At 44.1% G+C, this 15,779-nt stretch overlaps 1 protein-coding gene across 1 annotated transcript in view; it reads right to left on the reverse strand.

Moving 5' to 3' along the window:
* Positions 1-4,443: 4,443 nt before the first annotated feature.
* Positions 4,444-15,779, reverse strand: part of LOC122931643 (solute carrier family 41 member 1-like) — a 54,672-nt gene continuing 43,336 nt past the window's right edge. The window contains exons 4-11 of the mRNA XM_044285719.1: positions 15,344-15,415; positions 13,205-13,349; positions 10,508-10,654; positions 8,452-8,599; positions 7,748-7,827; positions 6,378-6,512; positions 4,834-4,982; positions 4,444-4,479 (exon numbers count right to left, since the gene is read on the reverse strand). Coding sequence (XP_044141654.1) covers positions 4,444-4,479; positions 4,834-4,982; positions 6,378-6,512; positions 7,748-7,827; positions 8,452-8,599; positions 10,508-10,654; positions 13,205-13,349; positions 15,344-15,415 — 912 coding nt within the window. The remainder of the gene's footprint in view (positions 4,480-4,833; positions 4,983-6,377; positions 6,513-7,747; positions 7,828-8,451; positions 8,600-10,507; positions 10,655-13,204; positions 13,350-15,343; positions 15,416-15,779) is intronic.

Consider the following 15,779-nt stretch of genomic DNA (forward strand, 5'->3'; position numbering starts at 1 on the left):
ACGGCTATATGGGGGATCTGTGGACGGCGTAGTTATGGGGGATCTGTGGACGGCGTAGTTATGGGGGATCTGTGGACGGCGTAGTTATGGGGGATCTGTGGACGGCGTAGTTATGGGGGATCTGTGGACGGCGTAGTTATGGGGGATCTGTGGACGGCGTAGTTATGGGGGATCTGTGGACGGCGTAGTTATGGGGGATCTGTGGACGGCGTAGTTATGGAGAGGGGGATCTGTGCACTGTTATGGGCATAACAGTGCCAGATCCCTTTCCTCATAACAGTGCACAGATCCCTTTCCTCATAACAGTGCACAGATCCCTTTCCTCATAACAGTGCACAGATCCCTTTCCTCATAACAGTGCACAGATCCCTTTCCTCATAACAGTGCACAGATCCCTTTCCTCATAACAGTGCACAGATCCCTTTCCTCATAACAGTGCACAGATCCCTTTCCTCATAACAGTGCACAGATCCCTTTCCTCATAACAGTGCACAGATCCCTTTCCTCATAACAGTGCACAGATCCCTTTCCTCATAACAGTGCACAGATCCCTTTCCTCATAACAGTGCACAGATCCCTTTCCTCATAACAGTGCACAGATCCCTTTCCTCATAACAGTGCACAGATCCCTTTCCTCATAACAGTGCACAGATCCCTTTCCTCATAACAGTGCACAGATCCCTTTCCTCATAACAGTGCACAGATCCCTTTCCTCATAACAGTGCACAGATCCCTTTCCTCATAACAGTGCACAGATCCCTTTCCTCATAACAGTGCACAGATCCCTTTCCTCATAACAGTGCACAGATCCCTTTCCTCATAACAGTGCACAGATCCCTTTCCTCATAACAGTGCACAGATCCCTTTCCTCATAACAGTGCACAGATCCCTTTCCTCATAACAGTGCACAGATCCCTTTCCTCATAACAGTGCACAGATCCCTTTCCTCATAACAGTGCACAGATCCCTTTCCTCATAACAGTGCACAGATCCCTTTCCTCATAACAGTGCACAGATCCCTTTCCTCATAACAGTGCACAGATCCCTTTCCTCATAACAGTGCACAGATCCCTTTCCTCATAACAGTGCACAGATCCCTTTCCTCATAACAGTGCACAGATCCCTTTCCTCATAACAGTGCACAGATCCCTTTCCTCATAACAGTGCACAGATCCCTTTCCTCATAACAGTGCACAGATCCCTTTCCTCATAACAGTGCACAGATCCCTTTCCTCATAACAGTGCACAGATCCCTTTCCTCATAACAGTGCACAGATCCCTTTCCTCATAACAGTGCACAGATCCCTTTCCTCATAACAGTGCACAGATCCCTTTCCTCATAACAGTGCACAGATCCCTTTCCTCATAACAGTGCACAGATCCCTTTCCTCATAACAGTGCACAGATCCCTTTCCTCATAACAGTGCACAGATCCCTTTCCTCATAACAGTGCACAGATCCCTTTCCTCATAACAGTGCACAGATCCCTTTCCTCATAACAGTGCAACAGATCCTCCCCCCCTCCCCATAGCAGTGCCATAGACAGATCCTCCCCCCCTTCCCATAGCAGTGCCATAGACAGATTCCCCTTCCCCTTCCCCTTCCCCCTAACAGCCCCGGCCCCGATGCCTGCATCTTTATTTTACCTTTTTACAATGACGCTCCCGCTCCTGTAACAGCCAGGCAGAGCGGACGGCGGCGTAACGTCACTCAATCACGTGACGCGCCTGCTCCGCCCACCTTCATGAATGAAGGAGGCGGAGCAGGCGTGTCACGTGAGTGAGTGACGTTACGCCGCCGTCCGCTCTGCCTGGCTGTTACAGGAGCGGGAGCGTCATTGTAAAATGGTAAAATAAAGATGCAGCGACCGCCCGCCCGAATAGCAACGAATCGGCGATTATTCGATAACTGGATTCGTCGACAACGAATCCAGTTATCGAATATAATCTATTACATCGATTAATCGTTGCAGCCCTAAATATATGTAATCACAGAATAATGGCTTGTTCTCCAGTGGGTGGCTGACTCTCGGCACCCCAGCCGATCAGCTGTTTGAAGAGAAGGCAGCCGTTTACCTGCTCACCGTTGCAACCGCAGCAGCGACCAGTGTAATTACAACTAAGCCGTCCAATTCACTTCTATGGGATGGCTCCTTACCATTCAAGTGAACAGGAAGGACCCGTCCCGAAGAAGTGAATGGGACAGCCGAGATATAATTACACCTGCTCACCTCTGCGGTTACAACAGCCATCAGGTAAACTGAAGTTGCCCCTCCCCCTACCGATCTGAGGATAGGTCATCAATATAAATAAAGCAGACAACCCCTTTAACTGCTTCCCGACCGCCTAACGCAGGATTGCGTCCTGGCGGTGGTCGATTCATTCCTCCTTGACGCGCCATCTCGCGAGACGCGAGATTACGCTCACAGCCGGCCCGCGCATTGCGGGCCGGCAAAAGTTAAAGGAGCGTTTAGTCACCAGCCTGCCAGCCAATGATCATCGCTGGCTGGCGATTTTCCCCCCAAAAAAAAAAAATCGAATCAGAAGCCATTTAACACTTTATATTTATAAATATAAGGTGTTAAATGGCTTCTCTGCTCCTCTGCTGATCCTTGTGCCTTGTGTAACGAAGAACTGCTCACGGTGAAATGGAGAGACAAGTGTGACGTTTACATGCTCTCCTCCATTCACGCAGACACAATACAAATAGAACGGGCAATCAGGGTCATTGAAAAGCGCCCCTCAGTCCACGACTATAACCTTCACATGGGAGGGGTGGACTTCAATGACCAGATGTTGGCTCCTTATTTAGTTTCCCGACGCACCAGACGATGGTATAAGAAGGTGTCTGTATATTTGATTCAATTGGCTGCATATAATAGTTTTGTTCTCTACAGTAAGGCTGGGAGAACACGATCCTTCCTCAAATTTCAGGAAGAGATCATAGAGAACCTCCTGTATCCAGGAGGTTCTGTGGCCCCATCCACCAGTGTAGTGAGCCGTCTACACGAGTAACATTCCCCAATGTCATTGGCGGTACCTCAACCCAACCGTCACCCCGAAAAAGATGTCGTGTCTGTAGCAGGAGTGGACTAAGGTGCGACACCCGCTATTTCTGTCCTGACTGCCCTGACCACCCTGCCCTATGCTTAGGGGAGTGTTTCCGGAAGTACTACACACAGATTACACTTAGCATAGGGATCACATCTCACAGAACAGGCACACAGTGTCTAAAAATGCCCTCCTAAAAGGAATTTGGGCCCCTTTGCGCATCTAGGCTGCAATAAAGTGTCACACATGTGGTATCGCCGTACGCCGGAGAAGTTGGGGAATGTGTTTTGGGGTGTCATTTTACATATACCCATGCTGGGTGAGGTAAATATCTTGGTCAAATGCCAACTTTGTATTAAAAAAAAAAAAAAGGGAAAAGTTGTCTTTTGCCAAGATATTTCTCTCACCCAGCATGGGTATATGTAAAAAGACACCCCAAAACACATTGCCCTACTTCTTCTGAGTACGGCGATACCAGATGTGTGACACTTTTTTGCAGCCTAGTAGGGCAAATGGGCCCACATTCCAAAGAGCACCTTTCAGATTTCACAGGTCATTTTTTACAGATTTTGATTTCAAACTACTTCTCACGCATTAGGGCCCCTAAACTGCCAGGGCAGTATAACTACCCCACAAGTGACCCCATTTTGGAAAGAAGACACCTTAAGTTATTTCATGATTGGCATAGTGAGTTCATGGAAGTTTTTATTTTTTGTCACAAGTTAGTGGAACATGAGACTTTGTAAGGAAAAAAAATAAATCATTTTTCGCTAACTTGTGACAAAAAAATTAAAAAAAGTTCTATGAACTCACTATGCCCATCAGCGAATACCTTAGGGTGTCTACTTTCCGAAATGGGGTCATTTGTGGGGTTTTTCTACTGTCTGGGCATTGCAGAACCTCAGGAAACATGACAGGTGCTCAGAAAGTCAGAGCTGCTTCAAAAAGCGGAAATTCACATTTTTGTACCATAGTTTGTAAACGCTATAACTTTTACCCAAACCATTTTTTTTTTTTACCCAAACATTTTTTTTTTATCAAAGACATGTAGAACAATAAATTTAGAGAAATTTATATATAGATGTCTTTTTTTTTTTACAACTGAAAATGAAGTCATTTTTTTTGCAAACATTTCGTTAAATTTCGATTAATGACAAAAAAAGTAAAAATGTGAGCAGCAATGAAATACCACCAAATGAAAGCTCTATTAGTGAGAAGAAAAGGGGGTAAAATTTATTTGTGTGGTAAGTTGTATGACCGAGCAATAAATGGTGAAAGTAGTGTAGTGCAGAAGTGTAAAAAGTGGTCTGGTCATTAAGGGTGTTTAAGCTAGGGGGGGCTGAGGTGGTTAAGGAGCAGAATGTGCTGGGTCCATGTACAGTCATCATTACAGCTAGTTCCCAGATACGGCATGCAAAGCAGGAAACTGCTAAAACACACCAGATACAAGTCATATAATGGTCAGATATAGCGTTATCACCCATGTACACTCACGTATGGCAGCTTATTTTGAGAAGTGATCCAAAACGACAGGTATGCTTGAACTTCGATAGTTCCCCTCAACTAATAATTACCTATATATCCTAGAGGAAGCTTGGACATTTTCATGTGATACACTATTGGACCAATTGGAAGGAGGCCTAAAATTTAGCACACACCAAATATAGGTTCCACTACAATAAATTCAGAAAGTGATCGTTTAGTTAGTAGGGTGTCCAACACTAACATAAGGTTATCGTGTGGGCATAGCAGTTCTGCGTTTTACAATTTCAGTTGCACTAACCTGAAGTAATGCTGCCATCATGTAGAAGACCATGAAAATTATTGTCATGGTTGTGTGTCCACCCTTCATGGCGTTGATTGTGTACAAGAAAACCAAATGGCCTGGCACCACTAGGAGGAACAACACGCGGGCTGAACGAGAGTTCACATCTGGGCAAATGACAAAAAAATATAAATATATACAGTAAGTGAAAATACAAAACCTCAACAACTAACAGCATTTCAATACAATAAACTATTCCATACTGAACAACTTCCTACATTTCATTGTGCTTTATGCCTTTGTTATGCTTTTCCTTACATTAAAATTAGACCACCCCCTTGGTACAAAAACACTATCCGATTGTGACCCGAAATCCACACCTTGAAATACTGAAAGGAACTGAAAGACCTTATTTAGGCCGTCATAATGCAGCTCTGCAGGGGAGAAGTATATTTAATGCCATATTTAATGGTTCAGATCCTGTCAAGGTTGGCAAACCTATCCCAAACAACCTTAGAGAAAGGCTTCCCTGCTTTGTCTTGACGGGATGACAGTTCTTGGCACCGAATATACAGCTAGTGTACAGACCCATGTTACAGCCCAATGCACCTATGGGGAGAATAAAGACACCAGGCAAAGACAACCATTTAAAACCCATATCTAGAGAAACTTATCCCCATCATCTGTTACAGGTAGCACTAGGGGTGGACCTTTATTGAGGAGAGTTGAGGCGGCCAAGAGGAAAGTGGGTTGCATTGATCTGAAAAAGTATAGTGATTAGCGCATTGAGTACTGTGCTAGAGAAAGACTTGCCTCACCATCAGGACCTAACACGCACACAGGCACTGCTCTGATGACAGGCACGGCTATATTTTGGACCACTGTATGTAATGTCCATAAAATGTCTTTAACAGTAGGGCTAAGAAAAGGAGTTCGAATAGAAGTGGTTATTTCAATTTTCACCTCAGGCTGCAGAAAGGCTAGATGCACCCCTGGGCAGCACCCAATTTTGTCTGAGAAGACATGTAAAACTTGTCCTCCCATTACACCCTGCATACAATAAGGTTTCCATGTGCAATATATTGGAGGGACTACAGAATATCTTCTACAGGAAAGTTAGTCATTAGATTTATAGATTGTTTGGACATTTTAGAACTACATTGTCACAAGCAATTTCGAGTTTTGTTTTGCTTTTTAACTTGACATGTCCTTTTAGATCTTTTGGTTAATGTTCACATGCCTGATGACTTATATATGCAAATATACAGTGTAGCATCTCAAACTTTCCAGTGACATGGGTGTGAAATATCCTTGACATTTCTAGACCGTGAATGTAGACATACATTGGTATGTGACCCTCTGCTTTTCCACAGCAGGTTACGCAATAAATGAAGGCTACAAATAGTGGCTGTTGAGTCTTTGAAGACTGCACACAGCAATCATAAGAGCAGTCATCCAACCAAGGTCAGCCTTGAGGCTAGGTCACACGATGGATCAATTAATCTGCTCAAAAACAAGAAAACTGCTAATACAGGAGCTATAATGCACATTACAAACAGTACCAGAAGTGAAGAATGTTCTACAAGGACTGGGACATTTACTAGAGACCAGACCAATGTCATCGCCTGGTGATCCCATCATGTGAAGATATGTGGATATACGGCTGGCCTGCACAGCAACCAAGTTCCCGCCAACACCTAATAAAAGGAAAACCAGTTCAGTCCTCAAGCAAAATGCAGTCACGTATTAACAGGATGCACACAACACAGGAATCAGAATCTCAAAAATTATAGGGGGTCATTTATTAAGAGTGGCGTTTTAGACGCGGTTCTTAATAAGCCCTACATCTAGCGGTGCATCCACTGAAGTTATTAAGAGGCGCAAGCCTCGACATAACTTCGGAGCATCCAGCTACAGTCTAAATGCCAGCCGTCAAAAACAGCCGAACAAATTGAACACAAATCGAGCAATTCAATTTTTATTTTTTTTAAAAAGCCAGTGAACAGCGGACATCAAAAAGTCTTATTTTTGTCCTTTTTCGTGGCCAGACAGACCCAATTGAAATTAATGGGACTGTTTTTACAGTTTTTAATGGCTGTTAGACAGGAGTGCACCTGTCTAACAGCCGTTAAAACAGGAAACACTAGTGGAAAATGATCGTTTAGGGGTTAAAAAAAAAAAGACTCACCTCATCCACTTGCATGCGCAGAGGCAGCCGCTTCTCTCTTGATGCTAAAGGGTGGTGATCACTCTGGGAGTGCAAGTCCTTCAGCATCAAGGCCCCTGCGTGTGCAAGTGGATTAGGGTTTTTAAATATAAGACTGGAGGGGTCCAACATTTCACATCAATGGGAACAGCACTGCAGTTACCAGCTCCAGCCACTGTTTAAGACTTTCGGCTCCGCAGCTACAACTAAACAGCTGATCAGTGTGGGTACAGAGTGTTGCACCCCTTTGATCTGGTATTGATTGCTTATTCTGAGGATAGGACGTCAATATCAAAATCCTGGCAAACCCATTTAAGGGCTTGTGAAGCCCATGCTGTGGACCGCAAATTGTCGTCCGCAATGCACGGGCACCGACCGTGGCCCAGGCGCATGGGAATGGGTCCACGATCCGTCCGTTCAGCAAAAAGATAGAGCATGCTCTATTTTTTTGCGGTGCTGAGGCACAGAATGGAACCCCAGGAAGCACTCCGTAGTGTTCCGTGCTTCCGTTCTGCATATCCGGATTTGCGGACCCATTGAAGTGAATAGGTCGGCATCCGTGATGCGGAATGCACACGGAACGGTGCACGTGTATTGCGGATGGTGGTTTTTCTGTTTAATATTCACAGTTCAAATTAGTCTACCAAGAATAACTGGAAAGAGCATGTAGATACTCTACCCATGGTTAAAAATGGAATGAAGAAGATCACAAGGTCACACACTTACCATTTATGACAGGAGTGAAAACAGCTATTCCAGCAAAGTTGGGATCGGACACCGTTTTATCCAAAATCAATCCCCCAATGCTGCAGTAAGTATATGTGAAAATACAGGTTAAATAGCGCAAAAAATAAAAAAAATAAAAAGTTCAGTAGAAAATACATGTAGGATATCAATGTCACAGCTCTTGTCTAAAACAGAGCCTGCAAAGCATGCACAGCCACCCTTTTTTCGGAAGTCCAATAGAAATGAATGTGAAGCGCACTGCGCAAGCGCAGCCACCACTCCATTCACTTCTACATGGTTGACGGAAATAGCCGAGCCAGCTCTCAGCTATTTTCAGCTGTCCCATATAAATGAACGGAGGGCAGCCAGGGACCCACAACTACCAGACATTGGTGACATATCGCTAGGATATGCCACCAATGTTTGAGATGAAACAACCCCTTTAAAGAAGACCTTTCACCATTCCTGACATTACAAGTACCTGGCACTGTAGGGCATTATTAGTAGATGTCATGGAGGTCATTTTTTTTCAGCTAGCTTGGCTGCTCTGTTGCCCTTCTCGGTCCAGTGAAAGGTCCAAGTATAAATTCTACAATTTGCTCAAATTTTGGTTTAAAAAGGGCTTAATCTGCTTTGGTCGGGTGTTAAGCATTCTGGAAGCAGTCGCTTACCTTTAAAATACTAGAAAACTGATATCAACCCACCTGCTGATGGCCATAGCAATGATGACAGGTTCCCATCCGGTTGCTAGCACCTGCCTTGTTGCTGGATTTCTCCTTGCAATTATAAACCACACAGGTAGCAGAGCTATGAACAGCAGGCACACAATTAGGTTGACGAACACATTGATTTCTATAGACAGGAGAAACAAAAAGAAAATAAAAAACATTTAGCAATAGTTCATTACTTCAAGTGGTAAAAGAGTAAAACATCACAAACTTTAATTCCCCCAAAAGAGAACCTCTATACTACACATTTTATTTCCTCTGTATGTGTAAGTAATGCACATTAGGCTATTCAAAGTAACCAGTCATGCTGATCCTGTGCCTGACCTGCAGGCGGCATGCTGTATAACCCCCCCCCCCCCCTAAAAGTGGGGGAAAGTGCCAGTGCATCTTAGGGTACTTTCACACTAGCGGCAGGACGGATCAGACAGGCTGTTCACCCTGTCAGATCCATCTTGCCGCTATTTCGCCGTGCCGCCGGAATTGACTAATGGGGACGGAGCACAGCGCAGAACGGCGAGAGGCCGCTGGACTAAAAGTACTGCATGTCAGACTTTAGTATGGCAGCCTCTCACTGCGCTGGAGCTCCGTCCCCATTATAGTCAAAGGGGACGGAGCGGCAGTCCGTCGAAATCACGCCAGGATGGATCCGACAAGGTTAACAGCCTGTCGGATACGTCCTGCCTCTAGTGTGAAAGTACCCTTGGTGTGAATACTAATGAGCACTTCTATTATGGAAGCGCTTAATAGTACAGTAAGACCGGGGAGCAGTAAGTGTAGCGCTACTAGAATTGGCATTACTCATTGCTCCGTAATCTTCTCTGCGCTATCCTATGTCCTGACAGCATCAGGATATAGTGCGCGCAAGTGCACACTAGGACCGGACACACTGCAACATCAGGTTAGTGCAGTGGGATCTTCTAAGTGGCGGAGCCTTCCGGAGCAAGGACAGTGGTTTAAATTTGTCTGATCTGAGGTCTGACAAAAATTTCACTTATTTTCCTACTAAAAACAAAGGCTGGTGTTACACCAGTAGATGCAGCCGATTGTTGGGAGGGAAGCTTTCCTTCTCAACAATCACCTACTCGTCAGTGACGAAGACCCTTGCTATGACATGCGGAGATCTCCTCCACAGTATGGGGAGGAGCGATCGTTAATGCCATCGCTCATCACCATACAATCATTTACCAGCAGCAGACTGCGATCAGATGGCATGATCTGCCGCCAGCAAACGATTTTTAAGCATGCGTTAAAATTGCAAATACCCGATGGACGAGCGTTTGCTCGTTCATTGGGTAATCACTGACAATATTAGACTGCCAGATCATCCTACGAATGCTGGTTAGCGATGACTATTATTTTCTGGTGTAATAGAACCTTAAGAGCGTCTTATGGTCAGGTGTGTCGTACAGAGTGAAAAACAAGATAGTTTTGTGGGGAAAAAGATTCAGTATAACTTAATTTATTCATTTAAAATCCTACTTTATGCTTAGAAATCTGCTAGGCAGTATCATTAGTGGTTGACAGCCTTCCCTGTGCATGCAAGGAGTCCAGGGAGCAGACACACACACAGTGATACCCAAACACACACACACACACACAGCGGAGATTTGCGAGACTATATGGTATTACAAGTTACACTGAATCTTTCCCTACAAAACTATGGTATATATTAATCTTCTCTGTGACATGCTGCCTGCAGGTTGGCCTGTGTGCAGAATGTTAGTTTCCAGTAAAATGGCCTTTGATAATTCCATACTTCTCTTCCCACTTTATCAAATTATTTCTAACCAATCAAGACAAAGGGGGAGATTTATGAAAAGTGGTGTAAAAGGAAAACTGGTTTAGTTTCCCACAGCCACTAAGCCCGTTTTCCTTTATACCAGTTTTGATAAATCTCCCCCTCCCCCCTCAAATTATATGGAAGGTAGACCTAGCTAGGGTGTTTGTGTAGATTTTTGTATCAGAATATTCCAGTTCACTGTAGAAATAAAATGGAAATTAAACAGAAAATGCCAAAACACTGGTTACTCACTCATTTCTTTGTAGAGGCCCCAACTAATACCAGAAAGCAATGCCAAAGTAACCAGGTCTCCAAGGCTGGCAGCTATAGGCGTAGCCACATTGTCAGGATTAATGCCAAGTTTTTTAGCACCAAGGATTACCCCAATCATAATAAGACCTAGCGACAGAAAAATAAATTAACACCTTTTTTATTAGGTCTGTAGGCAGGTATATTGACACATGGGGAGTACTTATCACACGCTGCACTCCAGAATTCTGGCTACTAAAAGTTGAAAAACATGCCTTCAACTTTTCAGTGTTATTTGCGTAACAAAAAAATAAATAAAAATTATAATAACTTCAGTTTTGAAAAGTGAATGTAATAAACCAGTCAAGCTAATCTAAACCCGAATTATCAACAGTGACTTTTTTTATTTTTAAAGTCTTAAAATTGTTGCAAACTTAAAGGGGTTGTCCCATAAAAATATTCTACAGTTTTCACACCAGCACCTGAATACTTTTCTAATTGCATTTAATTAATAATTTAGCATAGCCACTGAGTTATTCAATAAAATGTATCTGTATAGCGCCACCTGCTGCTTGTTTTTTTCCCTCATTTCTTTGACCTGCTCACTGAGAAGGCCGCACATGCTCAGTTTAATCCTTCAACTGCCTCCTGAGCTGTGATAGGGAGAGCTAAGACACGCCCCCTGAGCTGCTGCAGAAAAGACACGCCCCTTGAGCTGCCAGCTTAATATAAATCTATCACAGCAATGAATGGTGAGATCTCTGGATCCATGTGAGGTACAGGGCTGGTTCTAGCTTTGTTAGAAAGAGATTGTCCTGTACTATATGATGTCAGATTTTTTACATTAGTCATGGGATAACTTCTTTAAGGCGGATTTACACTGCCCGATACTTGGGCAGATTATCAGGAATTTATGTTCCTGCGACCATCTGCCAGTGCGAGACGCCGATCACCCAATGAACAAGCAAAACGCTTGTTCACAGAGTCTTCCTGTCACTCGTGCAGGCCCCACTGATCATACTTTTGCTGTCTAAACAGCGATCTGCTGCCCAGAAACCATGATTTTGTATAGAAAAATAGCGTTCGCAATAGCGATCCATCATCCTCAGTCCTCGTTCAGTTTCCTTCACTGAACGAAAGTGGACTACTTCTCAGTGACAGTGACCTCCACAGGGGCCTGCCCCCTTAACAGTGTCCTTTACTGGATCGGGGGCATGTCCTTTTGAACAGCTCACTCTAAGACAGCAGCACCGTACTGTGAGCTGCAGGGAGAAAGTCACCCTTCCTCCAAGTTGATTTTTAACTTCATTTTTTTCAATCTGTTGGCTGAGGAGTAGGAGGGGGCATGTCCACTCTAAGTCAGCTGCCCGAGTGTAAGCTGCAGGGAGAAAGTCACCCTCCCTCCCACCCCTGCAGCTGACAGAAGTTCATTTTTACCTTCATTTTTTTCAATCCCTGTTAGCTGAGGAGTGAGGGGGCATGGCCTAACCAGATCAGGGCGTGGCTTAGCAGAACATGGTGGCGTGTTCTTTTGAGGGTGGACACATTGTGGCAGGGGGCGTGTCTGGGCTCCTTCCTGCAAGAGCGACGCCCCTCTGGGCACCTTACTGGCTCATTTGCATACCAAATAAACTGGTATTTCAGAGGATAAAAAACACCTATTGCTGGAACAAAGGCACATCTTGAAATAAGGTACTCAGTGCTATTAGGCCATGGCTTTACTTCAATAGCGATTATCCTGGTGACAGATTTCCTTTAAAGCTCTCCTACAGCAGTGAAGATAAATGGCAGTGAAGATAAATGGCTGCGTTGTTATGGAAACCTGAAGTAAAACTATGTGGAGACCGGAGGACCTGCAAGCTTCTATTGGCTGATAAAGGTCATGTGACCAAGCTTCTATAGGCTAATGCATTTTTTTGGGAATATCTCAGGAACGGTACGTCCTAGAGAGCCAACACCTGGTCTAAAACCTTCCCGGACACCTGATGTACCTGTGTGCCAAATTTTGTAATTGTAAATGCGACGGTGCAGATTCCTTTAGCGGACATACACATACACTCAGCTTTATATATTAGATATCTACCGAGTTATTCAATGAAATCCAGCTCTTTAGAACCACCTGCTGTTTGATATTTTTCTAATTTCTCTGTCCTGCTCTCTGAGATGGAAGCACATGCTCAGTTCCATTATTGAACTGCCACTAGCTGCATCAGACAGGACCCGTCCTCTGAGAAAGGACCCCCCCCCCCCAAAGCTGGAATTGAATTAGAACAATTGAAGCAATGAATGGGGAGATCTCTAGATCCATGGGACGACAGAGCAGCAGATTATCTGCGTTCCTTCCTGACAATCTGCTGCTTGCTGGTGACTGCCGCATACATACAGCGATCTCCTTCACAGTATGTGGAGGAGTGATCGCTAATGCCATCGCTCTACTGACTTGTTTGCCAACAGCACATTTACATCGCCAGATAACTAGTGAGCATTCCTATGAACACTTGTTAGCGATTATCCTTAAAAGCTATGTACACCTTTGGGATACATTTTTTTATTGTACTCATTTTGAGCTAAAAATCATTTTTCAATTAGTCTTTGTTAAAAATATATAGAACCCTTTTTTCTGTACAGAGCTCTAGAAGCACCCTGTGGATGATAGAGAGCTAGAAATATATAATGCCCTGATCATAAGAGTGTGCTCACCCAGGACCAGAGAAGCAATGAAGGCAGTGGAGACACTGCTCGCACATAACAGCACAGCATGTTCTATAAGGAAATGGCCATCTGGGATCCAGCCAAAAATAACTGCTGCAATAGAAGCCAGGAAACCTACAACCGTTGCTTGTACCTAAGACGAGGAAAACATAAGATAGTTAGCCAGCATGAAATGTCTCAATTCAAATAAAACCACCAAGCAAGCAAACTCGCTATGCCCAACATTTATTTCACGTTGTGACAGCTGCAACCAAGGCAGAAGAACCTTTAGACAGGTTTGGTGTAATCCTGATTTTAAAGGTGTTGCCCAGCCATTAAATTGTGTTGAAAATGCTAAAATACCGTAAGTAAGTAATATTCACCTTAGCGATCCCCCACTCCTCCCATTCCAATGCGTTCCAGGATCCTTGCCAGTATCTGTATTTCCTAACCCCTCCTGACAGACATGTGACAATGCACTGGTGACCAGTTATGGCAGTAACTCGTCCAAGTGGAGAGGTAGCAGGAAGTAGAGACTGCCAAGAGGACTCGGGAAGTGACAGAAGAAACATCAGGGAATCTGTGCGGTATTACTTATTTTATTAAAGGGTCAATGCGCTTCAGAAAACTTTTGAGATGTTATAGGGACATATTAAAAGTTTTGATCAGTGGGAGTCTGAAAGCTGGGATCCCCACTGATCCCTCGAACGAGGGGAGAGAAGCGCTCATTTAGTAAATTTTCTCTCCACGCTGCAGGACAGGAAAGTGAGAAGGACGCAAAAGTCTACAGTCCAGTCTCGCGCAGCGAGAAGAGAGCGTGCGTTATGCAAATGCTTCTTCCCCCTTGTTCTAGAGATTGTAAGGGTCTCCACACTCAGACCCCCCCCTCCCCCACTGATCAAAACGTTTCTGAAAACCATGAACGTTTCATATAAAAAGCATTCTCAGTGTTTTTAATGGCTGGACTTCTCTTAACCCATCAGGTTTTTAACATTTTCTCTTACCGGATTAAATCCTGTCACCACTCCTGCCTGTTTTAATAGCTTCATGCATTCCCCACGTACTAACAATTCTGAAGCATCTTCTCTTATTGCTCTATGTTGTGCCATTCCGCTATTATTTCTACTAGAAGTTATGAATGAGTTGCTAGCAGTCTGCAGTAAGGGTACAGAGGGGTGGAAACCAGTTGTGGGGGGGGGGGGGGGGGGGGGGGGGTGTACCTGCACAGACTGACAATGCCAGCACTGATTGGATAGAGCGAGTCTTTACTCCGTGGACCATTACTGCAGACTGCTAGTCATCAATTCATAACTTCTAATAGAAATAAAGGAATGGCACATCATAGAGCCATAAGAGTAGATGCTCCAGAATTACTTTTACATGGGGAATGCATGAAGCTATTAAAAACAGGCATGTCAGGAGTGATGAAAGGTCTTCTTTAATGTTCATTACAGGGGTATTCTGTCAACCCTCTCCCTCAGCTGCCCAAACACATTGTAGCAGAAGACCAGTCCAAATATCCATCATGTACTGGGTCTCCTGACAGCAGATGTTGGAAGGGAGAGGGGGTGACGAGGATTGGGCATGTTTGATATCATACCATTTACTTCGTACAGCTGGGTGATAATTTGCGACAGCTGCTGACCCCCCCCCCCCCCCCATTCTTCTCCACTGAATAATTATTGAGGTTTGGGTTCTTTGTGCCTTGCAGAAACTTCTCTAGGACATTTTGCAGGCACCACACTACAAAGAAGGCAGTCTGCATCTAGTATTAAACAAATGCATTTCCAGGTTTGTAAACATGCGGTAGGTATATATTATCCAGTCTAATAGGTTTGATTGCAGGACCTTTTAAAAAATGAATGACAGCGATTTCCTTAGATCACATGTGTCTGAAATGGCATTGGATTGAAAAACAAATATCCGCCCCCTTGGCTAGGACCCACCCTCTTTGGATAAGCATAAAATAGAACGTAAGGGATCAGGAGGGTCTTCTCACGAACACACCTGGAAAAGGCAGAAGACTGACAGCAGGATTATATCCTGTTCAGTTTTTTCATTATGCTTAATGTTGCTTTGACATTTTCAACCTTACAAAGAGTATGGCCATTACACTTAAACAGATCAAAATAGCATGCCACAGCCTACCTGTATCAGTGCCATATTACCAACAATCATTGCCCACTTTTCTTTGGCAGTTTCCATTTGTCCAATGTTGGCCTAAAAAACAAAAAACCCACAAACATTAAGACTACAACATTTAATGGAAGCAAACAGAGTTTGGGTTCAGAACATATATATGGTAAGCAGGTTCTTGAAAAGGCACATTTCTATCAGAGAATTTGGTATTTTATTTGTAAACAATATTTACAGAAAACAGCGGAGGATGTGGCTAAGGAGTAGCAGCAGTCTGCCACATTACCACAGCCCCACAACAATCTGCCGTGTCCGTCCGTCCTCTCACTTTGCTCCATTACCACACACGGCTGATAGCTTATCAGCTGTATGCAGGATGGTAACTTATTACAGCCAGTCGGGTCAGGAGGGCTGAGAGAGATCTTTAGCTAACTGCACTGAACATCTG

The sequence above is a fragment of the Bufo gargarizans genome, chromosome 3 (assembly GCF_014858855.1).
Source record: "Bufo gargarizans isolate SCDJY-AF-19 chromosome 3, ASM1485885v1, whole genome shotgun sequence".
Lineage (NCBI taxonomy): Eukaryota > Metazoa > Chordata > Amphibia > Anura > Bufonidae > Bufo > Bufo gargarizans.